At 43.3% G+C, this 23,311-nt stretch overlaps 1 protein-coding gene across 1 annotated transcript in view; it reads right to left on the reverse strand.

Annotated features, from left to right (window-relative positions):
- LOC147435154 (dihydrolipoyllysine-residue succinyltransferase component of 2-oxoglutarate dehydrogenase complex 2, mitochondrial-like) overlaps nucleotides 1-13,059 on the reverse strand; it is a 126,260-nt gene extending 113,201 nt beyond the window's left edge. The window contains exons 1-2 of the mRNA XM_086488260.1: nucleotides 12,826-13,059; nucleotides 11,730-11,822 (exon numbers count right to left, since the gene is read on the reverse strand). Coding sequence (XP_086344386.1) covers nucleotides 11,730-11,822; nucleotides 12,826-12,999 — 267 coding nt within the window. The 5' untranslated portion in view covers nucleotides 13,000-13,059. The remainder of the gene's footprint in view (nucleotides 1-11,729; nucleotides 11,823-12,825) is intronic.
- Nucleotides 13,060-23,311: the final 10,252 nt, after the last annotated feature.

Raw genomic sequence — 23,311 nt, forward strand, 5'->3', positions numbered from 1 at the left:
CGCAAAGAGGCTTTCCTCTTTGGGTTAGACGAATACATCAAGTTTGATGTAGAAGTCTTTGACCCCGCGGATCTCAACAAGGCGGTAGCAATTGCTCTCTCCCAAGAGATGAAGCACAACAAGGGAAAGCCTAAGGAGAACAAGACTTCTCAACGAACCTCTCAGAATTCTCAGAACACGCAGAATGGTAAGAACAGTAAGAATGGTAAGAATGGAAATTCTTCTAGCCCTTCTTTCTCTAATTCCTCGGAAAAGAACTCTAACAATGAATCTAAGGGTAAAGCTAAAGCACGTGCAAAACCTAAGCTAATCCCTAATGAAAAAGCTGCACAAGGAATTATAGGAGGATACATCACGGCTGAAGAACAATTGATTTATGCTAAGGAAGGTAGATGTTATCAATGTCACGTCAAAGGTCACATTAAGAAGGCTTGTCCTAAGACAACACCACCTAAAGAACAAAAGGCACCCACAACAACCACAAGCACTATAACGCACCACGCTGAATCTTCTCATGACTCTGACACACACATTGATGAGTCTCTCATGAAGTGTTATGGTCATGTAAAGGGTCAACGTTTTATCATATTGTTTGATCCAGGCAGTATGCATGATGTGATTAGTCCCTCTCTTTTTGACAGAGCCCGCCTAGAGGTTAGTCAGAAATCTCCTCTCGAGGTTTCTGGCTTCGCTCCTAGTATGGACTCCCTCATCACGAAAGAGTGCCTTGATGTGATGTTTACCGTTCAACAAGCTTCTTTCAGTAGGAAATTTCTTGTGTTTCCTCTCTCAGGATGTGATATGATTTTGGGTATTAAATGGTTTCGTGAGCTTAACCCTCTCATTGATTGGGAGGCTAACACTCTCACTTTGCATGCCAAAACTCACTCCCCCCTCATCATTCGTGCTGAGGAGGGCTTGCATTCTTTGCCTCTTGTCTCTCATGTGCACGTAAAGCGTGAATTACGACGAGGAGCACAAGCGGCATTCCTCTATGCTACTCCAGTTTCCCAGAGCATTCAAGCTCCAACTAAGTATTCAGATTTGTTTACCAAGTTTAAACATCTCTTTTTGCAGGATGATCTTCCACCTCGTCTCCCACCCGAGCGGCCGGAGGACCATCGCATCGAGCTTATGGAGGGGGCACAGCCTGTCAGTAAGGCTCCCTATCGTTTGAACAAGATGCAGGAGGAAGAGTGAGTTAGAGCGACAACTCGCGGAGTTGGTGGCTAGAGGATTCATACGCCCTAGTGTAAGTCCTTTTGCTGCCCCTATTTTGTTTGTTCGCAAGAAGGATGGTTCGTCTCGTTTGTGTGTTGATTACATGGCATTAAACAAGATGACCGTCGAGAACAAGTTTCCGATGCCTCGCATTGAGTATATCCTAGATAGGCTCAATGGGGCAAAGGTTTTCAGCAAGGTCGATCTCAAGAGTGGATACCATCAAGTACGGGTATTCAAAGGCGACATCTTCAAGACCGCTTTTCGCACCGAGCGAGGGCAATGGGAGTATATTGGTATGCCTTTTGGATTGACAGGTGCCGTGGGTACATTTAATCGTCTCATGGTAGGTCGTTTCGGTGATGTGTGTTCATCTTTTTGGATGATATTCTCATTTTTTCTGCATCGTGGGAACAACATGAAAGAGATGTTGAAAGGGGACTAACCCGTTTGGATGAGTGTCAGTTGTACATTGCAGCTAAGAAGTCTGAATTTTTTCTTACTGAAGTCACTTATCTGGGTTATATCATTTTTGCAGAAGGCGTCAAGCTAGATCCCGCGAAGGTGGAACAAGTTCGTAATTGGGATTTGCCCAAAACTGCATATGATGTGCGTTCTTTTCTTGGTTTATGTCAAGCATATAGTTCGCACGTAGAGAATTTTGCATGCATTGTTGCACCTATGATTAATGTTTTGAAAGGGGTAAAGACTCGCCGTCAGCGCGCAGACTTGACCGAAGCAGCCATTGAGGCTTTCGCGCTCTCAAGGTTGCGATGACAGAAGCACCGTGTCTTATCCTTGCCTCTTGGGATGATCCCTTTGAAGTATGGACGGATGCGAGCAATGTCGCCATAGGCGCTGTGCTTCAGCAGCATGGTCGCCCAGTAGCTTTCCTTAGCCGGAAGCTCAATAGTGCAAAAAAGAATTATTCAATTTATGATAAAGAACTTTTGTCTGTCATTCACTCTCTTAAGCATTGCCTCATCAAGTAGCCATCCCGAATGGAATATCCCGCTACTTTCTCCCCATCCCGTATCCGTGTGAAAATGTCTGCAAAATCTGTATCTATGGTATACTGATCGACCATATCCTCCAAGCTCCTATGATGAATCACGGAAATAGCCAGAACCAACCGCTTTCGAGACAAGGCATCTGCCACCAAATTCTTTTGTCCCTGCACATGGACAATCTGGAAATGAAACTGTGACAAGATGTTCGCCCACCGCATTTGCTTTTCCGATAGCTCCTTCTGTGACAAGAAGTAGTGTAAACAATGATGGTCTGTGAAGACAGTAAAATCTGCTCCTAGTAGGTATTGTCGCCACTGAGTAAGAGCATGGATGACCGCCAAAAGCTCTTTCTCATAAATCTGTGCTGTCAATTCCGGCCTTGAAAACAATCGGCTTTCGTAGGCAATTACATGGCCTTCTTGCATTACAATATACTTTGAATGACTTCTGCAAATCCGGCAAAGTCAAAACTGGTCCTCTAGTCAATTTCTCTTTCAATGTCTGAAAGGCAGTCACCTCTGTGGATCCCCACAAGAAAGGGGCTCCTTTCTGCGTCAACATATCCAAAGGAGAAGCAACCTCTGCAAACTTTCTAATGAACCGCCTGTTGTACGAACACAAGCCCAAGAAGCTTCTAGTTTCATGGACATTCTTCAAATCGGACCAATCACGGATAGTCTCTATCTTCGCCGGGTCCATCTGCACTCCTGCTGCTGAGACAACCAACTTGTGATCTCGTAATGCCTGAAAGACCTGTAGCAGATGTTCTCTATGTTCTGCCTCATCCTTGGAGAAAACAATGATGTCGTCAAAGAAAGTGCCAACAAATAGTTTGTACTCCCGAAAAACCCTGTCCATCATCCGATTAAATGTCACACGAGCATTGGTTAGGCCAAAAGGCATCACCAAAAACTCAAATAACCCAAAAGTCGTCTGAAAAGCTGTCTTGTAGACATCTCCCGGAACGATTCGGATCTGATGATATCCGCTCTTCAAGTCGATCCTGCTAAAACACGAGGATCCCTGTAGTTGGTCAACAATATTATCGATCCTAGGAATCGGAAATCTGTTCTTGATGGTGATTTTGTTGAGAGCTCTATAATCGATGCACATTCTCCAAGATCCATCTTTCTTCAAAACCAAGAACACTGGAGAGCAATACGGTGAAGTACTAGGCTGGACAAGACCCTTTTCCAAGAGGTCTTTCACTTGGTAAGGTGGCCGGTTCGGTGGTGTGCTTCTAGGTATCAGATCAATGGTATGATCCTCCGGACGAGCGGGTGGTAACTAGCCTGGCAGGCCCTCTGAAAAGCAATCGACATGAGTGTGGAGAAAATCTTAGCGTTCTTTATCAAGTTCAGACATATTTGTCCTGTTCGCATCATTCCACTCTTTCAAAGAGATCGAGTAAACATACATACTGGATTTCATTAATTTGGTAACGGCCGAAGCCGATACAATAGGGACAGACTCGCCCTTAAGTTTCACATCGAGTACAATAGTTCTACCCTTCTCTGTAGTCAAAGTCGCTTTTCTCGCCCGATAGTCGACCACGGCGTTGTTCTTGTGGTACCAGGGAATTCCTGGAAGGACATCACAACCTTCCAAGGGCATTATGTAGAAGTCCTCGTGCCCCAAATACCCCTGACAATGCAACCAAAGTTTGCAAATGACAGGTGTAATGGCCACGTCCCTGCCGGGTGCCGCTAAAATTGCCCCTGCTAGTGGTCCCATCTAATCGGATGTGATCTCGAGCCGCGCCGCCAATTCACGTGAAATGAAGTTGGCCTCGGCTCCTCCATCAAAGAAAATCAGGGCTTCTTGGTCTTTCACTTTGCCCCAAGCTCGGCAAAGTTTTGTACTCTCGTCAATCGTGCTTGGGTCAGTACCCATGCAATCTGGAACCAGTCTTGCTTTCATCTTGCCTTTTCGTCTACGTTCCTCAGCTGCTTTCGAACCCTCAGGCCTGTCTTCATCTTTGTCGTTCTGTTCTTTCAGTGCCTTTTTAGGGCACTTCGCGGAGATATGCCTAGTTTCCCCGCATCCAAAGCACTTCCCCTCTTTGATGTAAAGAGCTCTCTCTTGAGGAGTGAGCTTGGGTCGTGCATCCTTTTCTTTCTTTTCTCTTCCTCTTTCTACTTTCATTTTTCGAAGTCTGTTAGGTCCTTTGCGTCATGATTTCATTTGTGGGGTAGGTCAAACTGCCCGAGTGAATGACAAAACCCCGTTTCGCATGACTCATCAGTTCTTGAATGGAATCTGACTTCTACTCTGAGCAGTGATCTCGGATCTCTTTAGGAAGACCCAAGGTAAACCTCTCAATCTGTTCTTTGAACGAGATCTTCTTAAATGAAGAGGCTGCTAGAAAAGTGCTCCAGAATCTCTCGCAATATGCGTCCAATGTATCCTTCTTGGTCATCCGAAGATGGTTCCAAGCAATTCGTATGTTGCGTTCGTACTCTCGAGTCAGCCAAGAAGAAATAAAAAGCCTTTTAAGTTTCAGAAATTTAACTGGCGCTATCTTGTTTAATAGAAGCATGGACCACCAGGTTCGAGCATTTCCCTTGAAGTAAGAGGCAACCCTCCGAATCTTGGAGTGCTTTGAGTAACGCCCTCCTGAGAAAGCTATGTCAAACTGCTGTATGAAAGACAAAGCCTTCGAAGCATCTCTATAACCAATTGACTGTCCACCTTCCTTAAACTCTCTGACTTTCTTGCTTTTATCATCCAGAAAGTCATGCTGGATGGCTTTATAAAAATTCTTCTTCTTTGCATAAAAGTTGTTGTCGTCAGAGTCCGAACTATCCGAAGACGAGTCCTCTGTACAACTGTCAATCACTGGGCGAGATTTAGGCTTCTTTGCCTTTTTCTTGCCCTTTTCGAAGCTTTGCTTTTTGCTTCACTTTTTGCCTTTTTTGTCTTCTTCGCTCGAGTCTTAGGAGCTAGAAGAACTCGAAGAACAAGAAGAAGAAGACGAACTGGGTACTCCTTCAAATCCAACACGCTTCTTCTACTTTCTTGCCGATGCAAATGTAGACTGACGACCCAAATAACCTGGGAAGTCAGTTCTTTTCTCCTGCTTTTTGTTATGCTTTTCTGCTTTGTTTTGCACATCAAAAAGCTGAGCAATTCGTGCATCAACCACCTCTTCTAATTCTTGCTTTGTATACATCCTTGGAGTAGGAGGTTTCTTCAGTGCCAGTTTGAGGGGTGGTTCTGTGGTCTGCCGCCACTGTGAATGCACCTCGTCGAAGAAGGTCTAGCTCATAAATTTCGCAAATTTCGGGTCCTTTGCAAAACTTAACATCATCTTTGTCGCATCGCCGATCAATCGTCGATGCTCCATCTCTTCGAGCTCCGCCTGAGTAGGCCAAGGCGGGCCGTACTCCTCGTATGAATCCTCGTTGTGATGTCTTCACGCATCTCCGGATGCAAAGGAAGTCGACAGATCTCTGTCTGAAGCCATAAGTGCCGCATAAAAAGGATCGGATTTCCCGCAGAAGAGAAATTGGCCGTGCTCTGATACCAGTGTAACAGACTTGGAAACTCCAAGTCGAGATTCTACCGCGACATCACAAGACTTCACTTCAAATAGTTCACAGTTTACAATTGATTCGACACTGGCCCGGAGTTCCGTGCCTAGAGATATTGGCCCCAAAGACCAGCACCCCTTTCGGTATTTCTTTTTGTATTTATCTGCAACTCAAAGTACAAACGAGTGGTCTGGACTCACTCTCAGACTCTGCGTCCAGATGCTCTAAGAAGTGAGCCCAAACAAGTATTTTATAGATTTACAAGGGATGCTAAAAGCAGAGCCCAAAAGCTTCAAAATCAAAAGCATGTGCTCTCTCTCTCAAGCTCTCTTGAGCCAAAATAAAGCAAAAGCTTTTAAAAAATTAAAAGCTCTCTCTCTCTCTCTCTCTCTCTCTCTCTCTCTCTCTCTCTCTCTCTCTCTCTCTCTCTTGCGTTGGGTGCTGCGTAGACCAAAAAGCACAAATCTGCCGCAAAAGCTGTCCGCCAGCTCTCCGAACTTCCGTGATATGTGCCACAAAAAGCGGGCTTGTCCATACGGTGCAGCCACGTCATCATTCTAACGGGTATACCAGCTGGGGGTGGGTTTGTGTGTCCACTGGGCAGCCACCAATTTGTGACACTTTAATCTTTAAGAGGGTAAATTACAAAGAAGAGTCCTAGGAATTCTTTACATGTATCCAGCTAGATACCACCTGTTCTGGCAAAATTTCGACAACATAACAACCCCAAAACTTGCCTAAAACCAATTCCCCTGCTGCAGCTCACTTCCACTGACATAAACCCTCTGTTTTCTGTCCAAAAACAGAAAATTCAGCACGCTGTATTTACTGGTTTTTGCCCTGTTTTCAGCCCTGAACAGTCCATGGACTGTCCTCTAACAATGGGGCACTGTTCCCCATGGTTCTGGCATGCATATGGCTGAAAAACAGTCCAAATTCAGCGCATAGCCAGCACTGAAAACTGTCACGTGCACATCTAACCCTATGTGCATGTGGACAAGCTACTTCACGACAAGGGTTCGGTTAACTTAGGAAGTGTTCTGGCACCTTTGTGAGTCTGTTAGCAGGCCATGCATGTCTAGGCACTTAAGAGTAGTTGCATTTCCTCTAGTTGCACACAGCATGATCATCAGCATTACACTCAGTAGCCATCAAAAGCATTTTACAGGGCACAGAACCCATTTTCCCTATTTTAGCCATTTTTCACTTATTATTAATAAGTGACTTTGTTGGGAAACTGGGTAGGGCAATTTGGCTAAGGAAATATATAAGAAAGCTAGCGCTAGCACTTTCTGGCAGAAGAGGCAGCAGAGACCCTATGTCTGGCAATGCACCTTTCTCAGCAAGACCACCGGCGGGACAACCTAGCGTTTTCAGCCATCAAGAACAGCCTAGCATTTTCAGCAATTGCACATTCCCCAGCGTTTTGCAGATTGCAGATCAGCTTTGCATTAGCAGATTCCCTAGCGTTTTTGCAGTAGATACCTCATGAGCCCTAGCGTTTTTGGATCAGCAGATCAGCCCTAGCGTTTGCAGTTTCTTGGCGACAAAACCACCATTTGCATCAGCGTTTTCAGTTTTCAGCAGTTAGCCTCCGCACCGCAGCCCCCAAACCTCGCAGATCTCACCTTCCCGCAGCAGATCCTCGCCACGCGGTCAGATCAGCCAGCGTTTGCAGATTCAGCCCGCTATTCGCAGATTTCAGCATCTGCCTTTTCAGCGCATCGTCGTTGCGTCGTCATCATCGCCATAGTCACCGACATAGAGTCAAAATTCAGCAGATAGCAGATTTGCAGAATTCAGCCCCTAGTGTTTTCAATTTTAGCCTGTCTCGTCGTCGTCGTCGACATCGTCGGCAAGTCCATTGCATTTAGACCATTGTATGAGGAGTGTGCAATCAATAGCATAGACCTCTCTCGCCATAGAGAGTGGGGCCCTTGGAGGAGGGTTTGACAACATTCTGGTGTCGTATTCTTCTCTCTCTATCTCTCAATCTCAGCACCTTCATTCACAGTGTTCACCGCTTTTTTTGTGATCATTTGCACTTTCTCACTAAAGGAACGGAAGGCTCTCCCTTCCGTAAGTAAAAGGAACCCTTGAGCACAGTTCGGAGCACTCATCTTGAGCAAAGTTCAACATTCACTTCCGCTGCACCTTACAAGAAGCTTCTGACATCGTGCACACTGCACAGTCTTCAAATATGGCCATGTCTTAATAGCTTCAACCTTTGCGGGATCCATTCTGACACCATCCTTTGACATTATGTGGCCAAGAAAGTGCATCTCTTCCAAGAAGAATTCACTTTTCTTAGGATTGACAAGTAACCTGTGACTGCGCAGCTCTTCGAACACAATGGTCAAGTGACGCCTATGCTCCTCTTCATTCTTCGAATAGACTATCCTGTCATCGAAAAATGTCCCAACAAACTGTTGATGCGAGCGGAAAATCCGGTCCATCATCCTGTTGAACATGGCAGGAGCATTTGTTAGACCAAACGGCATCACTAGGAACTCATAAAGACCAAAGGTCGTTCTAAACGCAGTCTTGTGCACATCCTCTGGGTACCCACTCTTGAGGTCTATCTTGCTGAAAATTGCAGCACCCTCTAAACGATCAAGAATATCATCAATCCTTGGAATAGGAAACTTATTCTTGATGGTATTCTTCACGGTAATCAATACACATGCGCCATGAGCCATCCTTTTTCTATACCAGGAGCACTGGGGAGCAAAAGGGTGAAGAACTAGGCTGGATCAGCCCCTTCTCTAATAACTCCTCAAGATTCTATAAAGAGAATGCTTAGGGTCTTGTAGTCATTCAGATTGTGTATTGAGAGCATCATTTGCAGAGCACTTGTGTTTTCTCTCTCTCTCTCTCTCTCTCTCTCTCTCTCTCTCTCTCTCTCTCTCTCTCTCTCTCTCTCTCTCTCTCTCTCTCTCTCTCTCTCTCTCCAGCGTTATCGACGCGCGTGGCTCACATTCTTTCCGCTACTCACTCTCACAGGGTTTCCCATACCTAACCCTACCTAACCTACAAATCTCAGCCAAGGGGCCTAAACCTAAGAAGCAACAAAAGAAGAAGTTCTCACCAACTTACAATTCCTCGTCGAGAGGCCCAATTTTTAAAGAGTTCCCACCAACTTATAGGACCCCGTCCCATGGGGCCCAGGTTCATAAAGTAAAGCCAATACCCACACACTAAAAGCTTGCGTAAAAACTTATGACCTAGCAACTGTACAGACGCCTGCGTTTCACGCTAATGATGTGACGCTGTACGGACTTCTGTGAATCGCTCTGGTAAGTGGTGACGTGGCAGATCGTGTGGACATTCGCCTGGCGCTAGCTTTTGGGAGCTCACATGCTTTTAGATTGTATACTTTTCATGTATTCCTTTTGCCTAGGGCTTTTAAATACGAAAGGTGGGCTCTCTTGCAGAAGCAAAAGTAGAGTAAAGCCACCGACCTTGTACTGAGTTGAAGCAATATAAAGAAATACCAAAAGGGGTGCCAAGGTTTGGGTTCAATGCTCTCTTGGGGTGGAACTCCGCCACTCCGCGTCTCGTGTGTCGTGCATCTCTTTCAGTTCAGTTGTTATTGAAGTGCTTAAAAGTTTGTTCCGCCGGTTCTTTTTCGTTGCCCTCTCGTTACATCGATTATGTGAATATCCTCAATGTACACTCACAAGAGTTTTAGGACCTCTTCCACAAGCCACTTGATCTAGGAGAATATCACAAATGGATGATGTGGCATGACATGTCATACCATAAGAGAAGAGCTAGGTTTTGTGGCATGAGGACGCTCAAACTACTCTTTGGCGTTAATTATGGAGAGCGTTGACTTTTGAGTTTTTGTGCATAAGGTTATTTATAGCAATTGACTTTTGTGTTTTTAGCACTTGTAAACAAATAAAATAGTTGTGATTTTGAAGTCACTTTTGGGAATTGCTTTTGGACCCGTGCCTATAAAAGAGAGACAAGGGGTAACACTTGCCCAATGGATTGTGACTTGTGAAGACTGAGAGGGAGAGAGTGGCCCTTCAAGTTTGTAAACATGGACTACGGCCTCTATGGAACAAAAAATAGCGGTGAGGTGCGCCTAGTTGAGGGGCCAATGCTTCTCAAGGAGGAATTCCACCACTCCGTGTCTCTTGTCTACAACATAATGTCCTCTCTATCAAGTTCGAGAGTTTACAGTTTCGGTTCACTTTGGTGTTGTTGCGGTGATTCTACCGCCTCGCCAATGGCTTGCCGGTTACAAAGAACTCATAAACAAACTACTTACACTATACCTCTCAGTTATGGCTGAGGTATCACAATTTGCTAATATTTTGTGTATTCTATGGATGACCGCAAAACAAGCAGTTTATCAACATGTCCTTCCTAGTTACACACCAATGACAACGTAGTGAAATCTTGGAAGTGTAAACAAGCTTGTCCCCTTCCAAGCACTTCTCGTGGGAACCAACATTGTCATAGAATGCGTATGAGGCAAATGACCGAAAATTAAGTATTTTATGTTCCTTGCTAGATATTTTGAAAGCGCAAGCCATAGACATTGGTAGTCATCCAAAAGCCAACGAAACAATCACCTTTATCATGTGTAAAATGGCTCGCTATCCACGTGCACCAAGTGACACGACGACCACTCGATAGACACGTGTTCGCCTCCAATTGGAGGCTTTTGCGGTATTTCTAAATTTGTAACTAGCACAATTGCACTCATACACCTCACCCACATGTGTGAGTGGTTTTACTTGCATACCAAAACCCGATCGGAGTCCCGACTATTCAAACACCAGCTTGTAGGGCAAAACCTATCTTTGTAGTTGATAAGAACTAATTTTGAAAGCTTGCACAATACAGCAAACACTGGAATCACAAAGCTTTAAAGATCAGAATCCAAATAAATCTCCAAGCACTTTTGAGAAAAAGAGTGCTCTTGAAGAATCTTGAGCAAAGCCTTAACTACTTTGATGATGATTTCGCCAAGTAGGTAGAGCAACCGAACACTAACATGCCTACAATTTTAGACCCTTGAAAGGAGGGAAGGGAGACACATACAAGGATGGTCAAGTGACAATTGATTGCATGAAGATAAAGGGTACTACAAGACTAACAAGAAGCCAAAACCTTAGATCTACCAAACAAAACAAGACAAAAAGGGACTACAAAAGGAAACATAATAAAGATACAAAAGCAAGAGGGTAACTAGGCTATTAAGAACCCTCAGAGGAGCACAAACTATGTCTCGCAAGAAATTGATTACATCATAACACCTAAAAGAGCGATCGACGATTGTATGGGAGATAATGATCTATATAAAAGAATTGTGGGACTCTTCCTGCTGATCAGAGTTTCCTTGTCTTCTTGAGCTAGCAAGGATAGAGACAAAATTGCTATATCTTGATTCCCTAGGCTTGAAAACCTGACAACGACAAGAGACAAATCCTCCTTCCTTTAAGTAAAACATGCAATGAACAAGAAATAGACCACAAAAGATAAAGGGCGTTAAACGTTTACAGAATTGCACGCAAGCCATGCGGGCATGTATATATATGTCTATATCAATGTGCATGTATGAGTAGAACCCTAGTCTGTATGTGCAATTTCCAAGATAGTTGTATATTCTTCGGTTATTGATCCTACCATTCTCGTATCTAGCTTGTCTTGTCCCACCAACATAAGTTACTAGGAAAATGAACCCTTGTCTATTCTTGAAGAAAATTAAGATATATATACTAAAATAATGGATGCATATGTGCTTATTTACGTGTGTGAGTGTGTGTGCCGTGCAGCACGTGTGCCTGCATGCATGTGTGTGTGTGTGTATGTGTGTGTGTGTGCGCGCGCGCGCACGTGCGCTCACCACTCTATGCAAGCTTGCTTTGTTGGCAAGCTCACTAGCATTAACAATGCACATGATTGCAAATTAGGATGGCAACAAAAATAGCAGTAGAGAGCTTAATACTTGTCCACCAGCAAACTGAGAGAGGGATCCACGTGCAACCGTAAACCCCAAGCTGGAAGAGGTAGTGCAAGTAACATCAATGCTGCCATCCACCTGAAGAACAAACCAGAAACCCAACCAATAAATGTAAACCTTGCTCACATGTAAACTAGTGCAAATCCACAGTATAAGACATATGAAATCGAAACACAATACCCACAATCTTGCTATTTATGCACAAGAAATTGGTACATAGAAAGTAGCAACACGCAAACACTGCTAAAATCCCTTTGCGTCTCCTGCATGCATCCAAACCTCCACAAAATACATATACTTCATTGATCCCAGGAACGTGACCAAATCCACCTTTAGAACAAAGTGAAACCAGTCATCCAGCATAAGCCATATAGGTATAGGTTTCAGCTTTGACCTCTTCTTTAGTAAAGGAAAAAGAAATTGTGTACATGGCCACAATAATTTAGAAATCATTTTTTCAAGGCATTCCTTGCGCTCAAAAGGTGGTGAACTGTGCACTGTTTTTAAAAGCCTGTAATCCTTTACCAACGCCCACTACGTGTATTCAAAAAACCAACACATTGTGGATCAAGATTCAGTGTAAGGCTCTTGAGAAATCGTCCCACAACTACACATGCCTTCATTGAGCTCAAGATAAGGACGGTGTTATACAAACTCCCACTCCAATCTTGGCCCAAGCCAATGCAAACAGCAAGTTGAAAGAGCAGCAGTTACAAGAATGCTGCACCCACTGAGATCAATGAGACCACATCGAATTCATAGTATCTTACAGTGTTTTGATCTCTTTCTCTAGATTCTTGTTTGGGTTTTTTAGGGATATCTTTTGGCTACACCAACAATGATCAAAGCAAGGCCATTGCTATATGAGACACTATGTATAGTAGCTATGTATGTATCAAACGCAAATGAGTCCAGTAAAAGACAAATGGGTGGACACTAGTCATCCTCAAGGCGATGAACCCATCACTTCATCGTGGTACATTCAGGCAGAATGCATCCTTATTTCATCCGATCACAACTCAAGGCCAAAAGCCTGTGACAGAGAAAAAAAGACCGTCAACTAGGCAGAGAAAAAGAGTACCTTGGGTAATTGGGGGCCTTGAATTCTAGAATCATTTTGCAGAGGCAGGATTATAGCCTCAGTAAATGTTGGGTGCCCGGGACATGCATTGTGGCGTGAAGTGGGGAACGATGGTGAGCATTTTACTGCACGTTGCATGTAGCAGTAGGCCTTAGATCGTCCAGCCATTGCCATCTCTCTCTCTCCCTCTCTGTCTCTCTCGTCCTGACTCCTGAGTTCAAACTCGTCCGGACGCTAGCTTTCAGTGGAGGTGGCTCTTTGTTCTATTTTCAAAAAAAATCTGGGAAAGGGAGAATCTGTTGAAGATGCGGGTTTCGAAGAAAAGGCAAAGAGAGGTCGGTGTGTACGCTGCCAACAACTCGCAGTGCAGGCCATGGGGGACGCGTGAAAGGCGGTCCAAATGGCGAGGGGCGGCTGGTGGAGTCTATAGTGATTGTGTGGTTTCCTGGTCGCCCACGTGGGCTCTCTCTTTCTCGATCTCTCTGTGTCTTTCCAAGTCCTTCCAGCTCCGCGATAGTCTCTCTCTCTCTCTCTCTCTCTCTCTCTCTCTCTCTCTCTCTCTCTCATGATGGAGAGTGGAGCAAAGGAAGGGGCGGCACACTCGAGCGCATGGGAGAGCTGACACATCTTGGATAAGGAAAGGGGGGGGTAGAGAATATCACGTCATTGTTGGAGTCTCGTGCAGCCAGGGGTTGGGGGGAGGAAGACTTGAAGGTGCACGTGGGCTGCTCTCGCGAGAGAGAGAGAGAGAGAGAGAGAGAGAGAGAGAGAGAGAGAGAGAGAGACGTGCAAGGAAAGGGAAGGGGAGGGGGGGATATTCTTGGGGTATCTTTTTAGAAATTTGTTTTCTTTTGGTAAGCGTCGAAGGGTATCTTCGACGAGAGGGTCAAGCTGCCTAAATATAATTTTGCCTTCCGCATATCCTTCTCACCAAAAAAAAAGGTGCACCATTTCTTTTTTGCAAATGGTAGTGTGTATCCCATTGTCTTATCACCTACCACTAACAAAAGGAATTGCCATCTTTTGGATTGTCCATTTTCAAATAGCAATGTGTAAAACACCCTTAGACCGTGCATGCACATCGTTCCTTTTCTTGTGCTAACCAATCAAAGGATGTAGCCTTCAAGCCACCATTCACACCCCATTTCCTCCCACTCTCCTATCCATGTTTGCATGTTGAGTCACGTGCATGTTGTCACGTAGGTGTTCAAGGTTGTTCAACCCACCCATGGGTGAAACTCTCCAAACTTATGCAATCGTCAAGTGATAGTGCTGTGAAGTCCAGTGATCATAGTGGAAAGTGCAGCATGCCCAGCAAACTGTGAATATTTTCCTTGGACAAGCGCGACATCTCTACATTTCTAAGTGTATGAGCAAAGTAGAGCATGACCATGTATTGAAAGAGGAGAAATATGACACCATATTTTGAAATGTATGCGACATGAAAAATGTATGCATAAACAAGTCTTGGGCTGATGTATGTGGTAGCAATGTGTGTTGGGGTATAAAGCCCAATGTGGTCGCCCAGGTAAGTGGGCGGGCCGCCAGGTATGTACACATATTCTTTTGTAAAAACCTAATAAGAACTCACTATGCTCTACACATTACAGTAGAGCGAGTTCACCATATCATCGTGCTCTTCTTCTCGCACTCTCTCTCACGTCGCACTTCCGCTCGTACTCCTTCAACTGGTATCAGAGCTCAGATCGAGGCTCGGGGCAGCACTGCAGGAGGCTAGAGTCACCAACTCAGATTGGAGTGAAATTCGACAGGCGAAGACACGGCCTCAAATCTCGTGGGAGGGTCCGAAGGGCTTGGTGTTGTCATAATTTCATTCTGAGGTCATCTCGGCCACCGTTCGGCTTCGACAAAGGTCTGCGCAGGCCATTTTCGACTACGTGGTCTCGACGGGTGCAGATCCGACTCTGCAAATTTGGGGTTTTCGGCCTACGACTGCAGGTGCTGAGGATATCGACACTCCCAGAGTGTTGATTTGTGGTTGTCTACACATCGAAGGACGGCTCACAGTTCTTGGAGGCGTGTCACATACGACACGGGCGCATCTACACACAGACTGTAGGCGACATCCACTAGTTCATCAGGTAGCTTGTGTTTGCTACTTGATATTCCAGATTTCATCCTGACATTGCAGGTACTTCCACATGGGATGTATTGTCAGAGATGATGTATGTTTGTTGAGGGTTTGCTGGCTGTGAGTCACGCAACAAACAACCGCCGCAGCAGTTACAACATATAGTGGGAAATTTGTGGATGTATGACTTTGTGGGAAGTCTATGTACTGTCAGATTTACTGCAGCCTTTATTGAGGGTCGAGTGAGGTTTTATTGAGCTGGGGGATTCTCGAATGTTGAGATCCTTTCGGTGATACAGGTCTTGGAGCGATCCCTCGAGCACCCTTAGATAGGCAGCTAGGATGTATTGACTGTGAGTTAGACAGTTGGGATTGCATCTTTGCTTTACTGCCGTTGAGGCATTGTCGCAGTCTATGCTTACAGGACAGTGACAGGACAGTCAGAGACAGTACAGGTGCAGGACAAGTTTACCCACAGCTTACAGTGTCAGAGAGACAGTGTTTTTGAGCTTTTTTTTTTGGTCTGTTTTTGAGTACACTAGAGCCATTTTACAAAGGAGACTCTGCCGAAATTTATGCAGAATCTGAAGCTTTCTTGGTTCATTTGACAGGTTGATATTGGTTCAGAGGTCAGTTTACAGGGGAAACTCTGCCAAACTTTTCCCAGGAAAGTAAACTACTGTGAAGCGTAGCTATGGCTGGATCACAGGATACTGCTCTTTACAATATCAAGAAGCTGGATGGAACCAATTTCCCATTGTGGAAGAAGCAGATTTGGCACGTGTTGGTACAAAAGAAGCAGATAAAACCTATAAAGCTCAAAGGGATAAAACTAGAAGATATGGACGAAGATGAATGGAGCGAAATGGATGAATTGGCACTTTCTACCATTATGTTGACTTTGGTAGAAAGCGTTTACTTCAATGTAGCAGACGAGATGTCGGCTTATCAAGCATGGTTAAAGCTGAGTGATCTTTATGAGAAGCAGAGTGCAGCTTCACAGGTATACTGGCTTAAGAAGCTTGTTGACTTGAAGATGAAAGAAGGGACACCTATGCCCAATCATCTGAATGAATTCAACACAATCTATAGTCAGTTGTCAGCTCTCAAGGTGTCAAGTTTGATGAACCTGTTAGAGCTATGTTCCTGTTGATCACATTGCCGGAAAGTTGGGACACTTTTCGCACAGCTTTGAGTAATTCTGCACCTCCAGATGGTTTGAACATAGCAGGTGTAGAAGGAAGTCTGCTTACTGAAGAAACCAATAGAAAGACAATGGACAAAGGCAAAGGAACAGCCTTAGTTGTCAGCGGAAGGACCAAAGAAAAGTACAAAGGTGGAAAGAGGAATCAGTCTCGTAGCAAGTCCCGCAGTGCTAAAGGCATGAGTGACATAGAATGCTACCATTGTGGCAAGAAGGGTCACATGAAAAGAGATTGCAGAGAATGGAAAGCAGAAAAAGGCAAAGAGAAACCTGAAGACCATGGTGAGAAGAACAAGTCCTCAGTGAAGATTCAAGAAATAAATGTGACAAACACTGTTGCAGAGGATGACAGTCTAGTGTCAGGAGACATCTACTTCTTGAAGAATACAATGGACTCAGCTCTTCTTACAACATCTGATGGAAATGCACTGAGTGACTGGATTATAGACTCAGGGGCATCACTTCATTTGTCTCCAAACAAGGAGTGGTTTACTTCTTATGTGACCACTAAAGATCATGTTCGGCTAGGCAATGGGCAGACATGTGAGATCTTAGGTGTTGGAGATGCTCAATTGAAGTTTCAGAATGGCTCTTCTTTCACGCTGAAGAATGTGAGACATGTTCCCGCAATTACAAAGAGCTTGATCAGCACAGGTTTACTTGATGATGCTGGCTACGTCACCACTTTTGGACAGAACATGTGGAAGATATCCAAGGGTTCTATGACAGTAGCACATGGAGTAAAGTCTGGAGGATTTTACATTATTTATGTATCAAATGTCTCTAAAAATGTAATCAATGTAACCGAGCAGCCGAACGTTTCTTTGTGGCATAGCCGGTTAGGACATATGTCCAAGAAGGGAATGGAAATCTTGTCTCGTTCTGGTTATTTGCCTGGCTTTTCATTTAATGATTTTGAATTCTGTGAACATGGTCTGTATGGTAAGCAAACACAGCAGCCACATAAGCATAGAAGCAGTAGAAGAGATACACAGTTGGCACTTGTTCATAGTGATTTGTGTGGACCTATGCCTAACCTATCTCTAGGGGGAGCTTCTTACTTTATGACATTTATAGATGATTACTCGAGGAAAGTATGGGTTTACTTTCTCAAGCACAAGGATGAAGCGTTTAGTGTTTTCAAAACGTTTGTGACACTTGTGGAGAATCAGAGTGGCAAGAAGCTTAAATGCTTACGCACTGACAATGGTGGAGAGTATGTTTCAAAGGCCTTTCAAGACTTTTGTGAGTCAAAAGGTATAATACGTGAACTTACTGCTCCTTACAATCCTCCTCAAAATGGTGTTGCTGAGAGGATGAATAGGACCATACAAGAGAAGGTCAGAAGTATGTTGTCTAATGCACAGCTGCCAAATGGGTTTTGGGCTGAAGCTGTATCAACAGCTGTTCATCTTGTAAATAGATCTCCTAGCAAGGTTTTGCAGAAGGATTCAGTGCCAGAGATGGTATGGTCAGGCAAAATGCCCTCATACAAGCATCTCAGAGTCTTTGGCTGTGAGGCATATACTCACGTTCCAAAGGAATTTAGGAACAAACTTGAGCCAAAGAGTAGAAAGTGCATCTTTCTAGGCTATGGTAATTCTGGTGAGATGGGGTACAGACTTTGGGATCCCAAATCCAGAAAGGTTGTCCGCAGCAATGATGTTCACTTTAATGAATCCAAATATCATTCTAAACCAAAGAGGGTTGAGGAGATTAGAAGAGTTGTCTTCCAAGAAGATGGACCTGCACGTGCAAGACAAAATGTCAGGGCTCAAGAGGAGCAAGGATAGGATAGATTGGAACCACAAGTTGTGGCTGAGCCTGAGCCACCTATTGTGCGTAGATCTGGACGTGTCACGCGACCTCCTGATAGGTTTGTTCCATCTATGAACTATGTCATGTTGACTGATTGCAATGAGCCTTCATGTTACAAGGAAGCAGTGCAAATGAAGGACTCCGGGAATTGGCAATTGGCCATGCAGTCAGAGATGACAGCTCTGCATAAAAACAAGACATGGAAGCTAGTTAAATTACCACAGGGCAAAAAGGCTCTACCTTGTAAATGGGTTTACAGGTATAAGATCACCGCTCATGATAGTCAGCCAAAGTACAAAGCAAGGCTTGTTGCCAAGGGCTTTAAGCAAGAACAAGGCATTGACTTTGATGAAGTCTTCTCTCCGGTGGTCAAGATGACTACATTGAGATGCTTTCTTGCATTGGTTGCCATATTAGATTTGGTGTTGCACCAAATGGATGTCAAGACAGTGTTCTTGCATGGTGATTTAGATGTGGAAATTTACATGTAGCAGCCAGAAGGGTTTGTTGAGAAAGGCAAGGAAGATTGGGTATGCTAGTTGTTAAAGAGTCTTTATGGCTTAAAACAATCACCGAGGGCATGGTACCATAAATTCCACAAGTTTATGCTTTCTCAAGGCTACAAACGTAGTGAGTTCAATCATTGTCTATATACAAAGAAGGCTAAGGATGGTAGTTGGCTGATCCTTATTTTGTATGTGGATGACATGTTGATTGCTGGCAAGCACTTGGAAGAAATTTCAGCTTTGAAGTCAAAGATGGCAAAATCGTTTGACATGAAAGACATGGGTGAGGCAAGTCATATACTTGGTATGCGCATTGAGAGAGACAGATCAAAGAAGTTGATTTGGTTATCTCAAACAGAGTAAATTGACAAGGTTTTGCAACATTTCAATATGGAGAAGGGAAAGGCACTGAGTGTTCCATTGCCACCATATGTGAAACTTAGCAAACAAGATTGTCCTGTGTCTGAGGAAGAACAGGCTGAAATGGATAAGATTCCATATGCGTTTGCAGTGGGTAGTTTGATGTATGCAATGATTGCTACTCGCCCAAACATTGCATTTGCAGTGGGAGTAGTAAGTCGATACATGTCAAACCCAGGCAAGAAACATTGGGAGGCACTGAAAGGAATATTGAGATACCTGAAAGCTACAAAAAGTATGCGTATATGTTATGGGAGTCAGGAGCTAAGTGTAAAGGGTTTTACAGACTCAGATTATGCAGGTGACTTAGACAACCGAAGGTCTACGTCAGGGTATGTCTTTACATTGGCTGGTGGAGCAGTATCATGGCGTTCTAGATTACAAGATTGTGTTACTCAATCTACTACAGAGGCTGAATATGGTGCAGCATCAGAGGCACGCAAAGAATCAATTTGGCTTAATCGACTAGTAATAGATTTGGGAATCAAAGAAGAGATGCCTGTGTTATATTGTGATAGTCAAAGTGCTATACAATTGGCTCGCAATCCAGTTTATCACTCAAAGACAAAGCATGTGGATGTGAAGTATCATTTCATCAGGGAAATGCTCGAGGATAAGCAACTTCAGCTTGTCAAAGTTCACACCACAGAAAATCCTGCTGATCTACTTACAAAAGGACTTCCCTCAGAGAGCTTTGCGCATTTTCGCAAGCAGTTAGGTGTAGGGTAGTACATCACTTCTCTACATCTCTTGTATATTAGCTTGTATAGTAGCTTCTCTCACACTTAAAGTACCACATTGGACTTTAAGTGGGAGGTTGTTGGGGTATAAAGCCCAATGTGGTCGCCGGGCGGGCTGCCAGGTATGTACACATATTCTTTTGTAAAAACCTAATAAGAACTCACTATGCTCTACACATTACAGTAGAGCAAGTTCACCATATCGTCGTGCTCTTCTTCTCGCACTCTCTCTCGTGTCGCACTTCCGCTCGTACTCCTTCAATGTGGTTCCTAGTTCTTCCCTCATGTAAGCTATGGCTCAAACAAAGAATGTTGAGAATGTGGATGTAGAGGAGTTGAAGGAATGGAAGCGACGTTCCAAAACCATTATTATTCGTGGATTTCTTGAAGAGAAGTTAGAGACGCCTCTTTCTCTTGCAAGTTTCCATTGTTATCAAATATTTCTTCAAAACCTACTTTGGTATGTTAGGAATTATGGTTTACAGAGCACATAGAGAGGGTACGCAAGAAGCTCCTTGCTCGGGAGAATGGTCAATTGTATGCATCATGCCGGATGAGACCAAACTAAAGATTATCCTTGATAATAGTTGGATCTATTTGAGGGATACAATTTTTTTGTATGTGAAGATCGCACTATTAAGCAACAAAATATGTGTCGCAAGGAATATGAGCAGAGGAATAAGAAAAACAAGGAGATCTCTCGTGAAGAAAATGTGCCCAATGAGGAGGCAAGTCCCTCGAGCAAATAGGAATGTGTGACCTATGAGACCGAGTTACAATTGAAAGTATGATTTTGAAACTGCAATGGATACCCATGGAATGTGGAGGTTGGCATTGATGAACTAACAAGAAAAGATGATGGTGTACTTCTTGTTGAAACTTGGGAGCATGATACACAAAGGATTAACGGGTTGGAGGATTACAATATACATTCATTGATGTGGTCAAAGAATCTCAATCAACGAAGAAGGGCAAGGAGGGGTAGCATGTATGGTTAAGAAAGGATTGGAAGATTTTGTATCAATTGTGAAAGATGACAAGCACAAATGTTTATGTATGGCTGAAAATTATGACATCTAAAAGAGCACCCACTTTTGTAGCCAATTGCTACATTCCTCATCATGATTCCCCCTTTTGTGCTTGCATATATAGACATCAACCATTTTTTGAATTAGAGAAGGACATTGCTTATTTTAAAAGCGAAGGTGATGTTAGTGTCTTTGGGGATATGAATGCTCGCACAAAAACATTGCATTATGATACTCAACAATTTGATATGCCATACATTTCAAGGGAGATGGACGAGGTTCACTTGTATGATCGTACTTCAACAGATGAGAAAGAGCCGGATCACTATGGAAAGTTACTTTTACACATGTGTAATAGCACGGATATGCTCATTGCCAATGGTGTTTCTTTATGGAGCGGAACCAATGGATTTACATATAGAAAACATAATGGGGATAGTGTGATTGACTATATGCTACTCTCCGAAGCCATCATGTATCGCATAAAGAGTTTTATGTTTGGCCAATGGACCCCAAAATCAGACCATCAAACCTTATAAATTGACCTTGCATGTGGAGAAGCAACTAAGCATGATAATCTCAGTCAAAGGGAAAGTTATCACTACGTATAGATTTCAAACGGGCACCAATGTATATTGAAATGGTTGAGTAAAAGTTATGGATGACAAAGCTTCAATATGACGCACCATTGGAAACTAAATGGGAAGCTTTCAAGAAAGTTATTTGTTCTTGTGCCGAAAAATGCTTTTCCATAAAGCATCTCCATAGTATCAACAAAGATAAATCACGCAAAAGATGGTTTGATAAAGAATGTCAAGATGCTCAAAATTCCTTGATAAAGCTTGACGCAACTATGGACAAATACAACTATCAAAGTCATTTGCATGCATACAAGACATTAATTCAAAAGAACGGAAGAAGATGGGAAGTAAAGCAACAACTTTTTTAAATCCTAGAAAAGGCACATGCATGTGAAAGATTTTAAAGAAACTTGAGGGGCAAGTGAATTGGGAATTTTGGTAACTTGAGTCTTGTAGGTAACTATATGAGCAACCAAATGCTGAAAAAATACCATTTTATGGTTCACTCCTATGTATGCCCTCTTTTTTTACTATTGAGGATGTATGCGGTGGGCTTGAAAAGTTGGCCACTCGCAAAGCGAGAGATATTCAAGGTATCAATCCAGAAATCATTAAATGGATGGGAGATTTTACACATGAGTGGATGTGTGATATGTTTAACCTTGCACTTCAACATGGCATGCCTTATGATTGGAGTACTAATTGGGTCAAGCCTTTGCATAAAGGATGGCCTGTAAAGAATGTAAATAAGTATTGGAATATAATGATTAGGTCTCTTATGGCAAAGTTGTTTGGGTGCATAATGGAGATAAAATTGAGTGATCGGACTAAAGAGAATGGCAACCGTGCAAAAGGACAAGCGGGTTTTAATCAACGCGGAACACCATTGATCGTCTTGTCACCTTTGTGTTTTCATGGAGAAAAGTCGGTTAAAAGGCAAGCGATTGTATAGCTGCTTTGTTTATGCTTGCGGTTTATCGAATCTATGAGAAGGTGATGTGTCAATTGCGCATGGGAAGAGTAATTTCATAAATTTTTGCAAGCACTATTGGGGTTAAACAAGGATGTCCGTTGTCACCAACTCTCGTTGGTCTATGCATTGATCAATTGGAACAAATGGTAGTCGACCAAGGAGTTGAGGTAGCGAGCGAGCTTCAGAGGGAGCTTTTCTTGGATATTAAACCACTTATTAAATGTTATGAAAAAACCTCCCTCCAAAAAAGTATAAAAAAATGTTGTCTCGAAAAGCTCTCTCCATAATCTTGGATCCCTCCCTCTTTTTTGTTTTTCCTCTTTACGAACCTTTTTTGTACTCTTTTTTGTCTATAACTATCATTATGTCTAGTTGTGTGCACCTATTTTACAAATTCAATAGAATCTTCACAAGTTTGTACCGACCCATGAAATTGAGCTACACATCACTATCGTGATCCCCCTCCTCTCTCTCTCTCTCTCTCTCTCTCTCTCTCTCTCTCTCTCTCTTCTCACACTTTGCAAATAGTTCATATAAAGACAAGAAATCCAACTAATTATAAGCATAGACAATTTTGCAAAAATATATTTCCATTGCATCATTAAAAAAATGTGGTCGTCCACATCAACTTACAAAAAAGTTCATAGATTGTATCTTTGTGGGCTCAAGTAGACATTCCTACTTTAAGGCATGGGTTCACCGTTCTAACTTTACGATACTTGGCTTTGGGCTCGTTAATGATCCTTTTCCCGTCAAATGATCCATCACTTGCCTCTTTCTACGCTCTTACATCTTTGAAATGTATGGCTTATAGATCCAAGATGGGACAAAGTTTGTTGGCATACTCATCGTTATCTTAAAAAATTGTAACCATGCGACCCATTTGGCTCCTTAGTAATGCGAGTGCCCAGAGTCTCCTTTGTATTGCACCATATTAATGTCATGTTCGTTTGTGTACTATGTAGGAAATTTCCAAACAAAGCCATTTCCGCATTCCATAACTCCTGCAAAATGAAATATGCGTAGATAAAGTTGTGAAACTACACCTCTTATAGTTTCAAAATGTCACATTGTACCTTGCAATGGCATGCCATCTTCTTGTTTCGTCTAGTCACCCTCTTCTA

Source organism: Adiantum capillus-veneris, chromosome 18 (genome assembly GCF_014529385.1).
Source record: "Adiantum capillus-veneris isolate H3 chromosome 18, ASM1452938v2, whole genome shotgun sequence".
Classification (NCBI taxonomy): domain Eukaryota; kingdom Viridiplantae; phylum Streptophyta; class Polypodiopsida; order Polypodiales; family Pteridaceae; genus Adiantum; species Adiantum capillus-veneris.